Here is a 22,953-nt window from a genome sequence, read left to right as displayed (position 1 = left end):
GTCCACATCATTGCGCTACGAAACTCTGGATTCAAACTGTGATTCATGAAGAAAAAAAAATAAGAAAAGAAATTCCAATATTTAAACACTGGAGAAAACTTTGACTTACATGATAATTAATGCACATTTGCCAGTGGAATAAAGGGGATGACATTAATTAAATACTTTTCTTTCCCGATTGCTTCAGAAAAGTCTAATTTCACCTTTGACATCAGGCAGTACTGTACCTTTCTTTAATGATATACTTGTCTTTCCTTTCACATATGATTTTCCTCTCATACAGCTTATGTTTACTGTTTATATGATGGTGTATTCCAAATGCCAATTAAATCCTGTTCACACTGGTAAATGAGAGCCTCTCTTGCACAATTTTGTCTTTGGTTAAGTTTGTTACTTTTTTCACTCTTGCTAAAATAATCAAATTGCTGCAAGAAATGAAGCTGAAATTCTTGACTGAGCTTGAGCAAATGGCCCTCACATGGCAGGTGTGTTGCAAGAAGAAGCAATAACTGATTCATTATGTAGAGCCTGTGTTCACTATTGGCATTTTATGGATAAACATGAAAATTTCGTAGATATCTTCACTTTATTTGTTATATCTGTGCAGCAGTACATTCCATTAATAAGGTAAAGCTCTGTGCAAAAGTCTTGAGCCACACATCATTTCTTGATATTTTGCTTCCAAAGAACCAGATTTGTATTGTTTTAAAATATTCTTGTGCAACAGTATTGACCTACGAATGAATCAAACATGAATAACACACCTAAATTAAGAGGTGTGTTTAATACACAACTTAGGAAAGAATCAGTTTTAAATTACTATCCTTGAGAGCTTTATTACCGGCAACCAGTGGCAAAAACACATAATTTGTGCCCATTTCTTTAGTTGAATCTACAAAATTCCAAAAATAATGCAGTATGACAGCCATAAATATATTTATATTTGCACCAAAAGTGATTCCAAAAGAGCTATTAGCCGAAAACGCGGCATATCTCAGCATGGGGCATAGGGTGTCCTTAAAATATAAATATAAAGTGACAGGTCTAAAAACTATCTACCGCAGATGAACTGTATCTGAGAGTCAAGGCCTTATGAAACATAAAAAAATCCAGTAAAGACCTCACACAGGACATGATAGATGCATCGTGGTTCATCTATTGTTCACTGTTCAGAAATTGTACCCATATCCCAAATGCTCTCAGTGGGAGAATGGCTGTTCCTGTGTTCCTTCCTTCAGGGAAACAAAGAGAAAGGGCTGAGGGAGGCCAAACTCCTCCACGACGATTGCCTGGAGAACTACTCCTGAAGGTTACTTAAAGAAATTAAAGAAAGCCTGCCTAACAGCGTTCAGGATATGTTGAAGAATAAAGGGGGTCATACTAAATATTGACTTTCGAGCTCATTAGAAATGTGCAAACTCTGTTTTTACCTTATGTGCTGTATTTCTATGTACAGGATCTTTGCTGCTTTCAATAAATGGCTGCAATGAATCCCAGCAAAACCACAAATAAATAAGGAGAGGCTCAAGACTTTTGCACAGTTCTGTATTTGTGACCTGGAACATAGCCATGGCAACATTAATCTGTAATTTCTTTTAAAAAAGACATAAAAAGGACCTTTAATTCATAGTGATTAAAGCCACTACAGGAATGTATTCAATTAAAAGAAAACAGGGCAAGACACAAATAGTACTGCTAATAAATTTTGATGAATAGTAAATTGAAAACACATTTTCATTTCACTATTTAAAACATTACTTAAAGAAGAAGTAAAAACTTGCTAGCAGCACTTCATCATTATTATTTTATCATGATTTACAAACACATGCATCTCATCAATAAAGGCTAAGTAAGAACATATTGTTGTGTTTTGTAGCTGGGTTACCCCAGATACCAAAATAACCCACTGTGCAAAACAGTTGCTTGATGTAGACTCAAAGTTATTTCAAGGACCTCCCTAAAGAGAATAGAGCAAAATGAGAGAAATGTCCTTCATGCTCCGTTCAGTAAGATAAACCAAATGTACATGCATTTAGAAAACCTTGCGAGCAAACCGCGGACACTCCGCCGCTTTCGATGTCACATTTTCTTTTCCTTTACTGCGGTTTGCTTCTCCCTCCTCATTTAATCTGATGTGACGTTGATCCTTCTCAATATGCATGCATCATTAGCAACAGGGAAATGGTTTTTAGAAATTAAGAATTACAAACAAAGAGGCTTTTCTTTTGAGTGACATCAAAAGAAATTCTACTCGTGCCAGTTGCGTAATGAGCATATCCCAGAAAGACACCTTCATAGCGGCTCCCATCAACTTTGTTAATTGAGCTACTTATGATGCCGTCTTTAAAAAATGAGTTGGAGAGTGAAATGAGAGTGGGAGTGGGATGGGAGAGGAGAAAACAGACTCTCACCCTCCCCGTTTCTTTTCGTCATTGACGCACCAGATAAACAAACTAGGGAAGAAAGGAAGATCAAGACGGGGAAAGTGAGTGTAATGATGTAGTTAATAGCTGCTGGTTGTGAACGCTTTGCAGAATTGCCACCAACAGTTTGTCCAACAACATCAAACAAACATTAGACCATTAATTTGTGAGAATCCTATTAAACCCGCTGAGAGGTCCTATAAACAAGGCAACATACTGCTTCCTGTTCATTTGGATTTTTCATGCCTTTGATATAACTAAGTGATACTCGAGTACACGTTTCCAACACTCGACTACCACCTAAGAGTGTGACCTGTGTCGGTGGGAATCTAAAACTCCTGTAGAGCAAATATATGAATTGTGAATGCAAAATTATGCAGTGTAAGCTATAATAATACTGCATGTATAATACTTTAATACTATTTTGTCTAATTATGGAATAATGATGAAACATTTTATACACAAACACTAAATACTAAAAACAATTAGAATAAAATTATGACAAACTTAAAAAGATTAATGACATTAAAAAAACAAGGAAATTATTTCCCTGTTGTTTTTCTTCCCACCTTCGCATTGTCTAAAAAAGACAAAATACCCAGGCAGTAATAAAAGAAATGAGCTGTCGTGCTGATGTGTATCATTACTGTGTTATTAAAATTATTGCTAGTGACACTGCAGCAGCTGCTGGACGCTAGTAGGGATATTTTCCAATATTGTGCACCCTTGAAATCAAGAGTTATCATTACATACTTTTAAAGGCATTTAGCTGTATAATGTATTTAGTTAGATAGACTTGTTCAAGTTGGATACCCTTTAGTCAAAACATGGCTTTAAATATAATGTTAACCAAAGTGAGTTCAGATTTTTGCACCAGTTTTACTCTTCTCTTTCTTTTCTCTTCTTTCCAGGACCATCAACAAAGGACCAAGTGAGGGCACATCTTTCCCTCCATCAGTTAGGCTTTAAAAATCCTATCATTCCACTCAGTTAACTAATGATGTGGCGTGACATGAAAACATTCTCTTGGTTATACCAAAAAACCCAACTTTCTAATGAGGAGGACAAATGATTCACCAGAGGAAAGAGCAGAAGGAGAAAATAAATCCCTCACAAAAACCATGTAAGTCGACAGCAATGAGTTGACAGTTTTTTCTGATTTTAGACAATTTCTACAATAGTTTTCAAAAAAACCCTTGCAGAATCCATGCAAAGCTGTGCATATAGCATCTCAGCTCGTTACCAAGACACTTTCTGGTGTTATTTCCTTTAATTTGACACTTGTCTGTACTTTTGTTTCGTGGCTTCTCAGAGACAGCTGTCACTTCTAGCACACAAACAAGCCTAAAAGCAGAGCTGTAACCCATACTGGCAATCCTCATTTTCGCAGCCTTCATCAGAAAACAACCAATTGCTGTCTTTTTTTTTTTCTCGGTTTTCTTCTAAAAGAATGTGTTATGGCCTTAGTGCCGCATGTTGTGTTTTGTTTCGCTCTTTCTGTCTCCTGTGTCTCAGGTACCGCCTTTCCCCCGTGGAGCAGGTAATTGCGCACGGCTGTCTCCATTCGGCCGTCGGGGACAGAGTACAAAGGCTGGGAGAAAAGGTGCAGCGTGGTGCCTGTGGACTCATTCTGTGGAATCGTGTTGCGCTTACACCTTAGGAGAGTCTTTAGCTTACTTTTTTGTTCAGCTTTTATCCCAGTTCATTGCTTGTTTTGGTGGAAGACACTTTTCTTTTCCCTTTTAAACATTAGTAACTTGTGATGAATGGTTAATTTCATCACTCACGTTTCAACTTCCCTGATTATTTATGCCCAGAAAACTTTTAAAAATTTGTCAGAAAACCTGACAGCAGAATGAAACAAATATTTGTATAGCTTTAAAACAGCGGCCTACCTTTTTGTTTAAAAATCAAAGCGTTTATTAACGGCAGTAATAAAACATTGTGTTAGAACAGTTTGGGCAGAGCATGAAAAAAATATCGCATTATCTTCGGCTCATTTTAAAGTTTCACAGTGAACAACTGAATAGTAATAACCAACAGTGAATCCCACTCAGGGCGGCTGCATCGTAATTGATTGCACCCACTCAAGCAATTGCTTATCGTTCCTCCACAGCACGTTTCAGAAGAATCCCATAAGATGCTCAAAATTTATGCACTGAGTCTATTTTTGTAGGAAGTCATGTGAAGCTGCACAGAGCTTGTGAGGAGGTCAGGAAGTCAAGCACGGGAATGGCATAAAGCATCCGATCAAATTCTAAAATAGCAGATGCTGAGCAGAGAAAAAGCTCCACTTCTTAAAAGCTGTTAGTTTGATTTGAAGCCACGTAGGACAGAAAAGACACAGTAACGCAAATGTGCACCTTGTGTACTTCTGGAGTCACTAATACATTGATGCCATGTCAGTTTGCATTTACAGTCCACAAATGTGTATATGTGTGCATGCATGCGTGTGAAGGTGTGTCTGTGTGTTCTTGTTGCTCTGATTCCTTGAGAAGTCCCTAAAAGAACCAGAGAACAATATTTGAAAAAATGGTCACGTCCTTGACGTAAATGTATCTGACTAAACTTATTACTTGCTTTTATTACCAAAGAAAAACCATTTTTACAGCTCTACACAATTTTAAATGAACAATTTGGATAAAATAGGCACTGTCAGTTTCATTTTTCATGTTCCCTTTTTAGCAAAGCTTTAACACTTAAAGTTTTCTTGGAAGAAAGAGGAAGCATTCATTTTAACTTTAAATTTTTTAAAGACCAGTTTTGAGAAACTGTGAAATACTGCATATTGTAAGAAGCAAAAGCTTTCCCAAATAGGCAGCTGCCATTAATGATTTGTGGCTTCCATGAATACAACTACACCTCTGATAATAGAAAGCAAGGGCAGCTCGAGAGAGCAAGATCATGACTGGCAGCAGGGTTTGCTGATATGGAAGCTGCTTATCCCTTTTGTGCTGCAGTTTGTCATAACATTGTTGACAAGGGACTACATGTCTCTCTCTGTCTCCCTCTCGCTCTCTCTCTCACACACAAAGACGCACACACACAAAATGCGGACTCACACAGGAATGTCTGGACTCACACTGTCTACATAATGAGGTATGCACATACTGTTAATAGGCCAATACGCTGTGTATACACACTTAACCTCACAAATTCATACACAAATAAATCAAAGAGCTCGTTGAAGAGCGACCAGCTACAGTAAATCCTGCTCTTTGTGACAGTTTTGTCCACAGCATGCACGCAGCAGCTTTTACAAAGTATGACATACTGTAGCTCTGCACAATACATCTTCAGAACACAAGATTCAAACCCAAAACAAGTTGCACATTCTGTTTTCTGGTCCGTTCTTTACTGTGCAAGTAAAACACTTTTTTAACAGCTAATTCTGTTACAGCACGAACATCAGCCCGCTTGACAGGCAAGCTGGAAGTAATCGAAGCTGGGGACTACAAACAATTAACAGTAACAGCCTGATTAAAAACATCATCAATTTTAAATATATTATCAAAGTCTTTCCATGTGGCACTGTCAACCCAACAGTTATTTCTGGGTTTCCATGACAATCGTGTAGATCAGACAAGATTCAATGTCAGTCAAGCCATCAAAGTCAGTATTTATAACAGGCAGCAAAGACATTTTTTCCCTTCTTGTAACTGCTCATAACCATAATTTTCTTACAGTTTTAAAGGTTTATTAGTCACATTCTTACACTGACAGGTCCATATTTAGAACTTAAGAGAGGACACATAAAATTCTGCAAAATCACAAATTAAATGTCATTTTTTATTCTAAATAGCATCCGATTGATTTTGTGAGCTTCAAATTTCTATCAAAATACAGTTTTAATGTCACTGACTGCAATCATTACATCTGAATCTTACAATACAGTGCCCTGAAAAAGTTTGATTTTTGGCGTATTTATCACATTTACATGTTTCACATCATCAAAAAAAATAAATAAAAATACGCAAAGACAACCGAATAAATACAAAATGCCATCATTTATTAAGGTGAAAAAAGCTATCCAATCCAAAAAGTAACTGCCCCCCAAACCTAATAACTGGTTATGGCACCCTTGGTAGCAAGAAGTGCAATCAAGCGTTTTTGAGACCTGAGAATGAGCCTTTCACATCAGTGTGGAGGAATTTTGGCCCACTGCTTTGCAGAGTCATATACAGTCATATCGGAGGGGTTTTGACCATGAACGGCCTGTTAAAGGTCATGCAAAATAATCTTAATCTCATAAGTCTTTGTCTAAGTCATTGTCCTGCTGCATAACCCTGACATACTCACACAAACTGATGACCAAAAATTCTCTTTTTTTGGTAGGGAGCAGAATTAATGAATCTATTACAATACTGCCACCATTTTTGACCGTTGGTATGATGTCTTTTTTATGTAACACTGTATTAGTTTTAAGCCAGATATAATGGGCCTTAAACCTTCCAAAAATTTGTCAATTGTATTATGTCAGTCCACGGAATATTTTCCCAAAATTCATCAAATGTGAGACAAGGCTTTGTGTTCTTTTGATCAGCAGTGGTTTTCACCTTCGAGCTCCGCATATATGCCCACTCTCTTTCTAAATCATGAACACTGACCTTACCCAACCATGATGTCTTGCTTTTTAAAATCTTTTAATCTTTTTCACTTTGTCACACAGGTTCAATCTAAGTGATTTCTTAATTCAAGGTGTCTGGCAGTATTCATCTGAAGAACGTGAACACCCATAGTCTTTCCAAAAATGTGGTTAATTCACGATTTAACAAGGGGGGAAAATTGCTTTTTCACATAGATCTGGTAGGTTTGGAAAGCTCTTATAACTTAAATGAAACTGTCTTTTCAAACTGCAGTGTGAGTTTGGTTCTTACTTGGGTCATTTTTGTCTAAAATTTGTGTGACGATTTGAAACCTAAGTGTGACAAATATGCTAACAAATTAACAAATCACGAAGGGGAAAATACTTTTTCACACCACTGTACGTCACCCAGGTGACCCTTGGGTAATTTTGCCATGATGACTGTCTGTCAGATTCCCCTTTTTCTAATTTAAAAAATATCCAAGATGGCTGAGGAGACTGAAAACAGTAAATAGCTACAGATACTTGTGTATTCACCTGAATGACAGAAAGGACTGGAGGACTGACATTGATGCTGTGTAGGAGAAGGAGATGAGGAGTGTTTGTGAAGCTCAGATACTGCACTGTGTAAAGTAAGATCTTAGAAATCTTCGACAAAACAGTGTTAATGAGTAGCAGCAGCAATGCCAGATATGTCAGCAAGATCAGCAAACTAGCTGGAACCATTCTGGGCCAAAATCTGGAGGCGCGTGAGTCAGTGAGGGACATGAGGTCACTTAACAAAACTGCTCTCCATCACGGACAATCCATCACACTTCCTTCCTTCTACACTAGGGCCAGCAGGGATCATTCTCCCTTAGACTTAAACCAAATTAATCAATTACCATAAAGAATGGTTCAGGAAATCATTCCTACAATTCTCTATGAAACTGTACAATAGGTCTCCTTTTTTATGGCGGGTGAACAAACCTGTCAGGAGAAGATTAGAACTTTTTCTTCACATTTTTTGATTAATTAATTTATTATTTATGTATTGCTCTATCTTATCTCCACAGTACAGTGGTCCCTCGCTATAACGCGGCTCACCCTTCAAGGCTTCACTGTTTTGCAGATTTTTTGTGCAATTTTGCATGCTTTTTTTTTTTCTTACAGTGCATTGTGTTCTGCGTCCTGATTGGCTGTAGACCACTGTCAATCAATCTGCCATGTCTCCTGTAAGATTTATGTAAATCTTCGATCGATAGCAGTGTGACTCTGAAGTGCTGTACTCTATGTTTGTAAGTTTTCTCCCCAACAAACACAACAATGTCAACGAAAAGTTTTGCGCTGTCAAAGGCAACCGCGGGTTCCTTTGGTTTTATTCTGTAATACTGGACGTATTTTTCTACGCAGGTTTGAACTTTGAGAGTGTTTAAACAAGAGAGAAAAGTGTGAAAATGTTCATGCCTGTCTGAGAAAAGTGTATAAAGTGTGTAGTGAGGGGTTTTACAGCCTTAAAACATCTAAAATAATTGTAAAAAATAACATTGGCTACTTTACGGATTTCACCTATTGCGGGTTATTTTTAGAATATAACTCCCGCGATAAACGAGGAACCACTGTATATGAGATTTTGCTGCCTTCACGGCCATATAACACTTTTACTATTGCTAATATTACAATTCTATCTATTGAGTTATCTGTGCAACTTAGCATGGCATTCAGACATGTAAATAAGGATGGTGTGTGCATGCTGACAGCAACTTCAGTAACTGTTTTCTTCTACACTGGTCAGCTGATATACATGAATTCCAAGTGTATGCTGTGGACTTCCCTGATCTTGGCAGATCAATGAACTGAAGTGAAATGAATTGACTGTGTTGGTGCTTTTAATTACTTTAATCACAAAATGAAAATCATTTACCCTGCTTACTAAATCTGTAGTTCATAATTTGTATCTATAAGTACACGAGGAGAAAGACATGGCTTTAGTTTAAAATTCTAACTTTGAATATTAAAAAAAAATATTTTTAAAAAAGTTTAGGTTTAATTAACTAAAACTAATCTTTAAAATTAAATTTAGGAGTGAAAAAAGTCTAAAACTAGGCTTAAGCCACATCTGGAAACGTTGTGCATGTGCTGAGGTATGACATTAGTTGGACATTTAGGAAAACTGACTTTTCTGCTTTCAATCTAATAGTTTGTTTTTCCTAATACGAAAGTCTAGCTCACTGTTAGGGGGCCCAATAGTGCCTACAGTATGTTCAAGCAGGTTTATAAATCCTAAATTAGTGTTCAAAGCAATTCATAAGTTTTGGCCTCAAATACTAATACAGAGACATTTTCATAAAACCTGTTTCCATAGACTTCTAACCAATAAATCTCTGTTCTGTCCTTTATAACTCCCCAATCCCACACTTGTCAGAAGCCATAAGCTCTAGTTGAAGGAAGTACTTGTCACTATCATTGCCGCTGGTGATTAAGAAGGGGGTGCTCTACCTCTTTCCTGAGGATGCATTCGAAACTGAAGGATAATGAACATACTTCAATTCACCGGAATGAATAGAGGAAAAATGGAAGGAAATTTGAAGAACATGAACACCCGTTATCTCCCTGGATATGTCCTGTAATGGTTTTAAAATAAAGAAAGAAAAATAAAATGCAATGAAGTCAAATAAAATATACAAAAAAGAAACTACTCCATACAATAATATATTGATTATAAACAAACAAGACCCTTGCAGTTAGGAGCCTCTGCGCGTAAATGCATTCTGCGCTCACCAGCACAAGGTCAGATTTGATTAGGCTGTGTATGTCAGGCAAGCGGAGAGGCAGAAGAGAAGCACAGGAATGTGTTCTGAATTTAAAGAAATGGCAACATAAATGAAGCATGAAATGAACCAACTGTATTCATTCAGTTTTTGTTTTTTTTTATATCTAGAAGACATAACAGGCAAAAGCTTGGATTTTTTAATGTCCTGAAATTGCTCGAAATTATCTGTCGCTGTGATTTCATGACATCGAATGTCTTTGTTAGCAAAGTGCAATGATAGAGTATTGGTTTGGGTGTATGAAACACATTACATCAAACCTGAGTGCTTCTAATTTTGGTCGGTCCTGCAATCCTAAAGGACAAAAATAGGTTATAGAAAAATGACGCATTTGAACACTTTCTCACTTCGCACCAGTTTTTAACATGATACTGCAACTACTAATCATTTCTTTCTGATCTGCATGATGGCCCTGATCCCCCTAAAAAGGGAACTGGGCTCATGGTGTAAAGCATAGCGCAACTGCCTGCCATACCAAATTACTATCAGAGCTGGCCTACTGGTATTATACAGTTAATATATATATTGTTTAGTATTAAGCTTTGCTCGTTCCATATTCAGTTTTTCAGCAAAACTTGTTTGAGTCCATAAGAAAAGATTCATTCTTATATCTGGAGGAAGTTTTTTTTTTTTCAATAAATATTAGCGTTAGCCCGCGACTTTGTTCCAGTTTTGAATTTTGGCCCACTGTGTATTTGAGTTTGACACCCCTGGTGTAAAGAAACCAAGGCTGAACTCCCACCTTTGACCTACACATCAGGGTTATCATTTTGCATGGCTAATAGGGATACGTGGAAATAAGTGTTGTCTTTGAAAATACGCTTTTTCTGTTTAGAATAATATTTAACAGTCCACTCTTTTGTTGGGGAGAAAAAATATATTACCACATAAACTTACTCAATGTCCTCCAATCTGTAAACAAAGACAGTGGTTATATTGCCCCAAGCATCAGTAACTAAGTACAGCACATTATTTTATACCTGTCAAAGCATCAAGTTCAACTTTTGACATTTATTTTTTTTACACAGTAACGTTCAATTCCAGTTTGCAAACAATAAGTTTTAAATTTGTACATCTAACTGAAAAACTGAATAAAAAGGTCTATAATCATCAAACTTGAAAACATAGTTTAAAGCGGGTTAATTCATTGTGGATACTCTATGAAATGTAAAAGCGAGTAAGCATGCTTAAATGTAGAAATGAATAAACAGCATCAGTAAACAAGCTGACTACATTTCCACAGACGATGGGTTTTATATGGTTATTGAAATGAAGTGTTTTGAAGCTACTTCTGATGGCTGACAAGCTGACACAACTGAGCCAAGAGTGCAAACTTCCACCAAGGCAGCTCACTCTCTGGGCAGTATTTACTTTTAAGGGAGTGGTATTGTATTTTCTATGTATTTACTTTGTTCTTTTTAAATATACTTTAAGAAGTTTCTGGTGCAAAATATGGGCTTTTGTTTTTTGCTGTGTTGAAACAATTGTAATATACCTGACATAACCAGTAGAGGTGAAATGTAAAATTGAGTACAAAGCTCAAATTTGACGTGATATTTGAATGCAAACTATAATGTCACACTTGAGCATTTGCCACTACATTTGTTTTTAGTGTTTGTAGGCAGCAGAATTTGAAGCATAGGTTTAAAGAAATTTTATTAAAATCGCTTAAATAAATGACGTCCAAAGGAACATGATATTTAGAATCCCCATATATTACTCCCTGTATGCTTATAATAGAAAAGAAATTCACATTCTTCTTTATAGCATTATTTGTATTATTATCTATTGATCTTGAAGGAGAGGTCAGAAGTCAAATGTGACCTGATATTTTAAATTTTTAGATGATACTTTCCCAATGTTGGCAATACACACAACAGTTGTAAAAATCTAAGGATCCAAGTATTATAAATCATGAAGTTGTTCTTGAAGACTTTGGGGGCATGTAAGGCAAACGTTACTGCAGTGTTACAATGACTCCACTCTACACCCTTTTAAAGTTTTAACAAACTTTTTGAGCAATTATGTTTACAGACAGAATGACACACATGCACACACATGTGTTTGCGACGGTGGAGGCCAAAGGCTGAAACGACTTGGTCAAGTAAAGCTGTTATTTATACTTTGAGTATTGCTGGAGCTTCAGCCTCTTTATGCACATACAAATGCCACGAAAAACATGAACTGCTCGGCCAGTGTTAATTACACACTAACAATAAGACGACCGTACCAGTTTTATTTATAAAGCATTTTAAAATAGCTGAAGCAGATATAAAGTGCTATTAACAAAAAAACCACAAAAAAAACAAAACAAATACCAGTAAAAGGCAAAACAGAAATGATTTATTACAGCATAATATTTGTTGAGGCAAAACAAATGAGAAATGTCTCACCCTAGTAAACCTAAACCAGGTTATCAGTTTTTTGGAACTGTATGAAGAGGCAGAAATGCCATGATGACACCTCTGTTGGTTAACAGGAAGTCTACTCGCTGTTTTGTGGCAGGTTGGAATAATAGGTGTAGAGCAATGCATTTGCTGCAATCATGATTCTAGAGAACACAATGGTTGGAGAGCGTAGTGTGACCAAAGTTAATGTGACAGTGCAATGAACTTGCAATCTCATTGCCTTTGAAATGGGGGTCAGGTCTGCAACCATTACAGTCACTCGGCATATTTAAAGCAACTTTGGTTCGTCAAGCAACAGCATGGAGTCAGTAGTTTAGTCTACTATGGGTTTGGGTCAAGTTAGCAATTACACGTAATCTGTTTGTAATAAATGAGAGAAAATTCCGACTCTGATGCTGAATCGATATGATCAGAGGTTCTTACTCTGGCAGATTCTAAATCTTGATGCCGTTTCGTATCATGGCAGATTCCACCATGCAGAGTATGAAGCCCACAAAAGGGGAAGCATTTTAATGCCTTATCACTGATCAGGGGAAAATGACCAGACTCAAATAACCACTCAATACAACTCAATGAACATACAACACACCCAACCTTTAAATAGGATAAAAGCAGCAGAAGATGACGCTGGGTGCCACCCTTGACAGCTAAGAACAAGAAACCGAGGCTACGATTCACACAGGCTCACCAAAACTGGACAACAGCAGAATGAAAAGACATTGTTTGGTCTGGAGAATCTCGATTTCTGCTGCAAAACTGGAATGGGTGTGCATAGAGATATTAGTTTCTGGAAAAGTTATTGCGCTTTCTATGATTATAGGATATTTGGTTCTATGGATGAGTCATTAAACATTATTAAGATTTCTAACTGATTGCAGAACATACAGACTGATAGATCAATCAAAAGAGCAAATATGATTAAAAGACAAAGTGCTTGGATACGGACTGTCGTATGAGTCAGTAACAGAAAAGATGAGCCCAGGAAAGCAGTAATAGATTCATAACAGTCCTTTTGTCCTCTGTAAGAGCTTTTTTTATTTCCTCCAGTCTTTTTGGAGATGTCCCCAATAAGCACCTACATTCCAGGCAAAAGGAAATTGTTTATGCTTCCTTTTAATTCTTAAGGTCGAACTTCTTCAAGATGATGGCTTAGAAATGGGTTTTGTTAAAGTGGGCATTATGGAGAGTCCCTTAAAATGCAGTTCTGACATTATGCATCCCGGTTCTTCATAGATTTTTAGTCCTGATATACGACCTGTGGAATGTAAGTTGCCCTGATGCACATTTTGATACTTTTATATTAAGGTGTGATGCAATTTAAAGCTACATGTGTCACTGTTCTGACAACTGATCTGTGTTTTACCTTTCAAAAGGAATCCAGGGTCACATCTGACATCTTGTCTTTATAAAAGAGAAGGTCTTAAGTTTGAAGACCTGGGTGACAGCTGATCAAAGGGTGCTCTGGAGCTGGCTGTCTCACTTTTGGTTGTAATTTGTATGTTCACTGTTTCTGATGTGAAGCAGTGAACATAAATCATATAGCAGCTGGTCTATATTTTCTTCATAGAATTCCAGAGTCTGTGCAGTGTTGTGTGTGTGTGAGGGGGTAAAAATGCCTTAACTTTTTGAAGCATTGGCATCTAACCCTCAAAAATTAAAAAACAAAAATGGTTTGATAAATGGACAGCAGATACCTTGCAATAAATCATTATAGAAATGTTACAGCGTGTCTGAAAAACTGTCTTGTTTATTTATTGAGTTGATTAAGTCCTAAAACTACTTGTTGAATTATTTTGCATTTAAATGTACTTTGAACATTGCACACAACCATCTAGACTTTTAATGTATCTCCATTTTGAAGTGTATTGAGGTGACTGTGCATGTTCTTGATATGACATTTACAGTATTTTTGACTGCCATGCTAGCTGTTGTGAACATTTCTCTTATAAAGTTTAACAGTTTAACTTAAACAAACACATAACAGCACCAGAACAGATGCATATGTCTGCTTTTGCCTGAAATGGTAAAAAGAAAACCCAAAAACCAAACATCTGAGACCGTTAGCAAGATAGCTAGCTACAAAGCCACTTTCTATCCTTTTTCTACTGGCAGAAAAAATTGTGATAGTCTCTTTTCCATTGCAGAGTCAAGATGGTTACCACTGAGCGTTCGAGGGGTACAGAATTTAATATTTAAGTTTCTCACTGCCATCTGGTTCCTTGCAGCAGACTTCATCCGGCTGTATTTGACAGTGTGAAAACACTTACATACTAAAAATAGAAAGGGTAATTATCAAAGTATATGGAGACACAGCATTTACTACGGTACACTCTTCCACATCTTTGTTATAAAGTTAAATTGGTTACTTCCTGAATGCAAGCATAAAAAACTGTTAATTTGACTAATTAAATAGTAATTCTTGCCATCTAACGTGCCCTCACATTGCATGGAAACAAGATTTTCTTAGTGAAAAAAGGCAACTTGACAATTTAGTCTTTATCAGAGGCTTTAGGAGAGTTTTTTTTGTTTGTTTGTTTGTTTTAAATTAGATAATCTTCTCAGGAGCACTGATAGTATTTAATGGCATTGTTTACTATGTATTATGATGCATTGCACTGTGATATTACATTGCTTTGCTCTTTCTTCCTTTTGTTCTTCTGTTTTGTTCTCTTCTGTTCATTGCTTTTCCATTGCAGTTGTAAACCCATTTATTCCGTCCCATTTCATAATCTCTTTTAAATGTGCTTTCCCATCTAAAACATTCAGAACACAATAGCAAAGTCATAAACACGACAATAGGCTAAGTCAAATGACAGGTATTGTGAACATCATGCCTTGGCAGCCTATCCTCTCCACAAACATGTCTGCATATAATTGAAACACTAATCACTCCATAATTACAAGAGACGACTCCTTATATCAAATGAAGTCAGTGTAATAGCTACTAGGCTGACAGGAGAAAAGAGAGGAGAAAACACAGGAGATGAGGCGTGATATAAAAGTTATGGCCCATGAAGAAGAAGAAGGGAGGAGGTGACATTTTGACTAATATGCTACTGTCTGTGGATATGGCTCGACTGCACTCAAGAAATCATGGCGCAAGAGCTTCTCACATGTGCAGAGATGATTTCTCAACACCGAGAGCTGCTCAATAATTAATCTGAAGCATACTTTTGTTAATTTTACAGCCTCCCCTCCAGCAATGATACACATGTATTCAGCAACTGCACAGAAATATCTTAAAATCTCATCTCGCACTATCGGTGTGAACAAGGAGCAGTGAAAAGAAATGCTGTTTATTGCTTCACTTGCTTTTCAAATAAACCAAGATGTACAAGCCGGACAAGGAAAGTTGGAATCATCCAACTACCATCAGTAATAAAATAAAAGCCACAAAGCTGTTGCGAGATTTGCGACGCACGCCGGGAGAAGAGAAAGAGCGAGTGAATAAACGGGCATTTTAAAACCCCCATTATGCCTGACATAACAGGTGTATTTTTTTCTCCAATCACATTGCAAGTAATATCGTTAAGTGCCTCTATGCCTGTTTTTCACTGCTTTTGAATCCACTGAATCCATTATATTATTGCGTTTGATCAGACCTTGAAAAGAGAGAACTTCTTTCTTTCACTCAGAGGATTTGCAGTCTGAAAATCACATTTGTTACAATGTTTCACATTTACACTGCTGCGACATAAAGCTGTAAATCTCTAAGCTTTTTAATCTGCTTTTTAATGCACTCCTGGCAGGCGATGGGGAAAAACGGAAAAGAAAAACCTTACAACTTTTACTCTGAATAATACTCAACTAAATTGTTAATTTTTGGAAGAAAAAAAAAAGGATATAATTGGAAAAGACTACAAGCTGTTCTGGTGCAATGACCTGCCGGCAGGGGGGGATATAGCTGTGTTTCCTCTCTTCTCTCTCTCTTACTCTCTCTCTCTCCTTTTGTACTCCATCTCCTACAGCCCTCTCCCTCATTCCCTGACTCCCCCTCCCCTGCCCCCTGACGGGAAAGGCCAACTGAGCTCTGGAGAATATTTATGAGCAAGGGAGAGCAATTGGTTTGAGATCATTCGACAAGGGAGGAAGAAAAGGAGTAAGGGAGGTAGGGAGAGGGGGCAGGGGAAAAAAAGAACTTGACAGAGACATGGAGATAAAGGAAGAGACGGGGTTTACATTTTAATGTTTAAATTTAACCTCCCTCATACCCGGTGAATACTGAGATTGAGTTCATATTGCTATGTCTCATCTGTCTTTAGGTGTGCATGCCAGTATTGTACATATACTTTATACTTAGGAGGTGTGGAATCCACACAAGCACTAAGGAAAGCTCTCCAAATTGAGGCCAGCTTCAGTTTGGGACTGACACACAGTGTTGGTGATTCAAGAGGCAATAAAGGGACTTTTACTGACCCATAATAGTGTCTGCAAGGAGCAGGACGCTGTTGTCGGTCAATACGAAAGATTATTTTTGCCTAGATTTTTCTTTTTTTAAATAAAAAAGATTTAAAATTCATGAGTCTTTTATGAGCCACGCAACCCAAACAAACAGCACATCCCACTGCAGTTTGAAGGCACTTCTGATCTCTTCATTCCTCAGCATCCTCAGCTGCTCAGTGAAGGATGACAGTGCCAGGAGTGCAAGATATTTAAAGCTTCGAAAGAGTTGTGCTTTTTTCTTTTTCAGCCCAGGAAACTAAATGACAATGCAGGAACTCTATTCAACATGGTGATATTTCACCTTTTTTCACTTGAGTTTCTATTGGATTTCTGCTCTAATTAGGTATCGTACTGTTCTAGAGCGAAACCGAAAAGGCCATTGTAGCCTGAGGGGAAAAGACGGTTATAGACCTGTCAAGTTTGCATTATCAGATATTCAATTGATGGTCAAAAAAAAGTCATACTGTCTGTAAGAAAATGTTGTCTAGAAGTTGGCCAAAAATCTGAGCGCATGTTTTAGCTGTGTGCAAATGTTAGATTTGCAGCACTTGGGTGGGGTGCAGAAAGGGCAGGAGGGCACAAGAGCAAGCAAGGAGAAAAGCAGATATGAAGACGTCCTGAGAAATGGAAAGACGATGCCAACAGAGAGGCAGTGAAGGAGGAAATGATGGATGTTGGGGAGCCAGCAGCGCTACATTCTCTGTCTTTGCCTGGCATTGTTGCCCCTGTCAGCTGCTAAATGCCAGTGTCAGTCAAACCTCTGTTCAGCTGGCAATAGCTCCTCTGCCACACGGCTGAGGACAGCCCGGCATTACTCTCATCTATGACTATCAAAGCACTTACCTGGCACACACCGGCGCAAATACAGACACTCAAGTAAGCACACCTAGTTGCACTCTCACATATTGTGGAGCATCTTCAGCCATTGTTGTTGGCACATCAGTTTTTCACAAAAGATGTGAAGTCAAGCATGCGATTTAAAAAAAATTGTTTATGTTTATGTACATCAAAAACAAGGATTTTTTTTATTCCAACCTCCAGAGGACATTCACACCCTGAAGTCAAAACAGGAATGCTCACACAGTCTACTTTGGATTTATAGACTGCATAAGATGATACAGCCATCAAACAAACATACACCAGACTTTGCCCTTTCAGTCTGTGCTAAGTCACGCTGACTGAACCCACAGCCTAACAGAATTTCATCAGTCTCGGTTTCAGTGCACACTCTGAATGTTGGAGGTACGTTTCTATTCCGAAGACAGCAAAGCTTAGGGAAATATGACAGCTCGTACACTCACTTGTGTAAAAGACTTTAAAAAAATCTGCTAAATGTGTTAACTCTGGTGACAGTGGCAAAATCGCCTTCCTTTCCTTTGTAACGCAAGCTGTGGAAATGGAGAAAAAAACCCCAATGGGTGTTGTACACCATTTTATGCCATATATCCAAACCAAGAGACCGCTGAGTAATATTTTTAGCTTTCATCTCTGAAATTCTCAGTGTTTTCTGCTCCTGTCGGGAAATAAAATAAAAACAACTAAAGAAAAATTACATCACAGCAAGCTTTCAAACAATACCCCGCTGCTTCGAAAGCACACACCCACTACACTTCACACCGCACACTTTTTGAATCCATCCTGTCACACATCAGCGAGCTCAGCCAGATATCTCTTATGTCCCACTGCTTTGCCCAAACCCCCCTGCAGTATCTTCACTTCGAGTTCCCACTGATATGCAGCATTTTGAGAGTTTGTATCATACTCAAACCATATGTCGTTGCTACCATCAAAAAAGGCAAACAGTCGCACCCAAAGATGCTTGCATGTGTGCAAACTGCACGCAGTGCTTTTATTTGCATGCAAAGTAATCTTCTCAATACATCATCCCCCAGTTCACCACCCACTAAATCTGCATCTTTTATAGACTAAAGAAAAGTATACCCTAATCTCTTGTTTAGTATACCCTTAGGCTTAGTATACCCTTTTCTAAAGAAGAAGGAGAAGGGGGGAAACTCCAAGCAAGACCACATGAATCAGAATAATTACATTTAGCCTATTTGAATTGACAAAAACAGCCTTGATTTCAGGTATGTAAGCTCTGCAGCAGTCAGCTGGCACAACCACTGCCGTCTCTCACCTGTATATCTTGTACTTGGTGGTGAATCCCTGCTGGTAGCGCTCTGTGAAATCAACAAACTCCTGCGAGTTGTGAAAAGGACCTTTGTCCGAAAGGAGCCAGCCCAGGGGCCCAGTGGAGCCGCTGAAGCCTGACCCGGCAGGGTCCGCAGCACTGGCCCCTGCTACCAACCAGCTCTGGAGCAGGCTTAGTGATAACCACTTCCATAGAAACATGAGGGCCGTCAGTCTAATGGAGATGCACGGGCCACTCATGCTGTTTCCCCCGGCCCCGGTGACTCCTCATTCTCCCTGCACTGCTGACGAGTCCCGCTGGAAGGAGGAGAAAGAGGCAGACGGAGAGCAATTGAGACAACGTGGACACAGAGGGCACTAATTAGTAATTTTGGTTTGGGATGAGGGGAACAAAGGTGAACTGAGAGGGCTCATTTGTCAAGTAGCGCCAGACCAGAACAAATATTTTAGAGGTTGCATTGTGGAAAGTAAAGCTAATGAAAAAGGTGAGTTTAGAATTTATTTTGGACGACGTAACCTACAAAAAAAAAATCTAAATATTTCATTTCTCTACCTTAGGTCGGTTATTATTAAAAGGTTTAATGTTGTTGTTTTGTTTGTTTGTTTGTTTTTTTACCTGATTCTGCAAGTACTGGAGTCCGTGACTGGTTGGAATTAGTCTCCGCAAAATCCCCTGATAGGACCGTAAAGTTGGGCTCAGCTGGGCGTGCAGACTGGGCGGCATTTGAAAAAAATAAACAAGATTTTTGTTGTTTTTGTTGTTGTAGAAAAAAAATTCGCTCACAAATTCAAACTCGCGAACAATCTGGGGAACAAAACATCCAACCTCCTCAGAGCGCGCTCCTCTCTCTCACAGCGGTATCTCCAGCGGTGTGCGCTCCGCACTGTAGGTCCACTCCAGCGACCGCAACGCGTTTAAGATGACGGGGTCAAAAAACTCACAGGCAGACTGGTCACTTCAACACACCGCTGTGACTTGGATTCGGTGAATGCGCGGGTGGGAGAAGCGTGGCGAGCCTCCGTCCTCTTAACTCATTTCTGCTCTCTGCTAGAGGGGCGCGCTCGGGGCGCATGCAGGGCGCAGGGAGAGCTGCTGATGATGCTGACAGTGCCTGGACTCCCAGCGAACGGAATGTGTGAATGGCATTAGGGGTGCTCTCGCTCTCCTCTCTCTCTCTCCCTCCCTCCTGTACCATAGCGTCGCAATTTAATTTATTCCAGCATCTAGCACACACCCGGTTGGTTGGGACGTAACTGGAGGAAGTGAAAGTAGGAGGTGTTCAGGAGGGGTAGGGGGTGGAGGGGGAGGCTGGATGAGGGGATGGTCAGAGAAGGCTAGTGTGCTTGAGACAGATGCCTCATTTCAGAAAAAGCGATAGAAGTCACCTGCAGTTCGGATCAATACAAATTAGAGTGGAGGCGAAAAGAACAAAACAGGAGGAAATCCGGATAAAATGCCAGCTTTAAAAAGTCGAGCGGCCTCACGTTTATGGTCAAAACTGGGAAAATAATAAAAACAGCTACATTTCAGAAAAGTTGGGTTATGAAAGTGAAATTAGCTCAGTTTGAACCAAGATTTCATGAGTATTTTAGAGTAAAACAGAGCCAATACACTAAATGTAAAATGCTCAAATAGGTATAATCATCACACTCCGGAAGCGAATGGAGGGGATGGATGGTATTATTTTAGTAGCAAATGACTCCCGAAAATATTTGAATTATTTGAATAATGTCTTTAATGATGGTGTCGGTGATCATCATCATCATGACGAAGAGGAAGGGGGAGATGAGGAGGAGAAGCGGGGAGGGTGTATTCACCCCCCCGACCCCACCCCTCAGTTATTCTCGTTATCTTCTCTGCCCTCTTCCTCACTCTCCCCCCTTTTTTCCTGCAGAGTAATCATCACTTTCACCATCAGCAAACTTAATTAGATCTGCTCTATCCCCGCTCTATCCAAGCGCTTGTGCGTCGGACACTGAGCGCGGATCAGAGAGCGGGCGAAAGGAGGGAGGGATATGTGCTGCCTTTCAGATTTTCTGTAGACGTTCAAAGGGAGGTTTTATGCAGGGATTGGATTAGAGAAATGAACACCATTGAGTCGCGAGATTCGCTGGCTCCTAAACTCAAAGGGAAACTGAAATCCCGTGGCACAGAGACTCGCAGAATCTGGAGTGGAAGAATGAGTTGATTTGTCACAGTTTCATCATCATGTCTCGGGATTGGGTGCCTTTTCTTCTGACCCTGCCTTGCAGCCACGAAGACTTGTGAAGGACAACTACCTAATAGGAACAGACAGTCTTTTTGGTGTTTCTGGAAAGAGGGATTTTTCTGCTTGCCTGTTATAAGCAGCATTGTAGCTGACCATTTAAAGTTTGTGTGGAAGCACAGATTCAACTTTTCCTTTTATGCAAGTTTTGAATAAAAGATGATATTTTTTTTTAGTGGAGAGTGTCATGGCTTATTACCTCCGTGGGTTCAAACAGCATTTTAGGTTGTTTTTAGAACACGTGTTTCAATGCTCCAAAACTCACAGGCAGAGTGGAGTGTAAGTCCCCAAAGCTTATATTTACAATTTCAAATAAATCATTCATCAATCTGAGTACAGTTCTCTACAAGAGCAGGTGTGGCTATGAGTACTGCAGCGTGTACAATAAGTTAGTTTGCATGTTTGTTGCTTTTTAGAAGACATGGGAAAGAAACAGAATTGATTGCCAATTGAGTGTAAAGATGTCCAGGTGGACCAGATCTAAACCAGGCACACAACGGAGGGGGGGGATCAAAGACAATGTCACAGTAAAGTGCTCATTAAAGCTAAAGGAAGATACATCAAATGTGTAGGTCACAGAGGCAGAGCACTGACCTGTAACAAGAAGTGATCCTTATGCTTTTCAAGGCTACAGTAACCAAAGATGGTAAAAGCAGAACCGTAGCAAGTGAGCCAGACACCCTTGAGTGTTAGTTTTGAAATGTGAAAATTATGATAAAATTACTTGAAAATCTTCAGTTTGTCCTGCAAGAAGTGTTCTATTCAAAGCAAACACACTGCAGCTAGAGATGGGATGAAAAAGAAACATCATAAACATGGATTTTAATTGAAATGCATCACAAGGAAATCCACAAGGTGGAGAGTAACCATCTGCTCAAACATAGTACTTAAACATTCATTACGATATTTAAAAAAAAAAAATATCCAAAACAATCAATTCTCTGCTAAGTATTTTGATCTCTTGCAGCTCATTAATTTGGTTTAACATCCCACAACCTTACTGAGATATTTCCCTGGTGGAGACCAGACCCAAAACAGTTCCACAGTGGTTCCTGAAACAGTTCTGCATTGTGACGCTTATTTTGTGTTGCCGTAAGTGTAATGAACCAACAAGTAATTTGCCCCAACACAACATGTAAATTTTCGAATCTTCACTTTGTTTTCACTGTTTTAATTAACATGAAATAGAGCTTTTAAATCGCATCGTGAATGGCAGGGTCATTTTGTTTCAGTTGTTAACAAATACTCTTAATCAGTAGGACTAATATTACTACTAATACTAATAATCCCTGCCTTGGAGGTGATTGATTGATTGAGGTGACACAGGACTAGCCAACTTTGGGCCAGCACGATCCAATTACATTTATCTTTTAACTAATTTATTTATTACTTTTTAGGTTTTTAGCTAGTTACCAATTCATATGTTAAAGTAGATTTCTATGTTCATTACATTTGGTTGAAGATATGTTACACTACTGTTTTGTGATTTAGTAACGGGAGATGCAAGATAGTTGAAAGCTGCACCTATGGCCAGAAACCAGACTTGCTTATTCTACATTGCATGTGACATGTTTGGGGGAGTTTTCAAAATTTTAAGCAAGACATCAGCAAAACATTCTGTAATAATACTCTAAACCATATTATATTACCCAAAGTATTCACTTATCTGCCTTCACACACATATGAACTTGAGCAGCATCCCATTCTTAATCAATCAGGTTTAATATGATGTTGCCCCATCCTTTGCAGCTACAAGAGCCTCAACACCTAAAGACTTCCATAAGGTGTGTTTATGGGACTTTTTAACCATTCTTCCAGAAGTGCATTTATGAGGTCAGACACTTATGTTGCACGAGCAGTTCTGGC

At 38.7% G+C, this 22,953-nt stretch overlaps 1 protein-coding gene across 1 annotated transcript in view; it reads right to left on the bottom strand.

Annotated features, from left to right (window-relative positions):
* brinp3a.1 (bone morphogenetic protein/retinoic acid inducible neural-specific 3a, tandem duplicate 1) overlaps positions 1 to 20,062 on the bottom strand; it is a 60,468-nt gene extending 40,406 nt beyond the window's left edge. Inside the window, exons 1-3 of the mRNA XM_040046373.1 lie at positions 19,647 to 20,062; positions 19,437 to 19,533; positions 18,807 to 19,117 (exon numbers count right to left, since the gene is read on the bottom strand). Of these exons, the coding sequence (XP_039902307.1) occupies positions 18,807 to 19,060 (254 nt within the window). The 5' untranslated portion in view covers positions 19,061 to 19,117; positions 19,437 to 19,533; positions 19,647 to 20,062. The remainder of the gene's footprint in view (positions 1 to 18,806; positions 19,118 to 19,436; positions 19,534 to 19,646) is intronic.
* Between the last annotated feature and the right edge of the window lie 2,891 nt (positions 20,063 to 22,953).

Source organism: Simochromis diagramma, unplaced genomic scaffold (assembly GCF_900408965.1).
Source record: "Simochromis diagramma unplaced genomic scaffold, fSimDia1.1 OVJJ01000553.1, whole genome shotgun sequence".
NCBI classification, from domain to species: Eukaryota; Metazoa; Chordata; class Actinopteri; order Cichliformes; family Cichlidae; genus Simochromis; species Simochromis diagramma.
The sequence above is the reverse complement of the archived record's forward strand: the minus strand, read 5'-3'. Positions and strand labels throughout refer to the sequence as shown.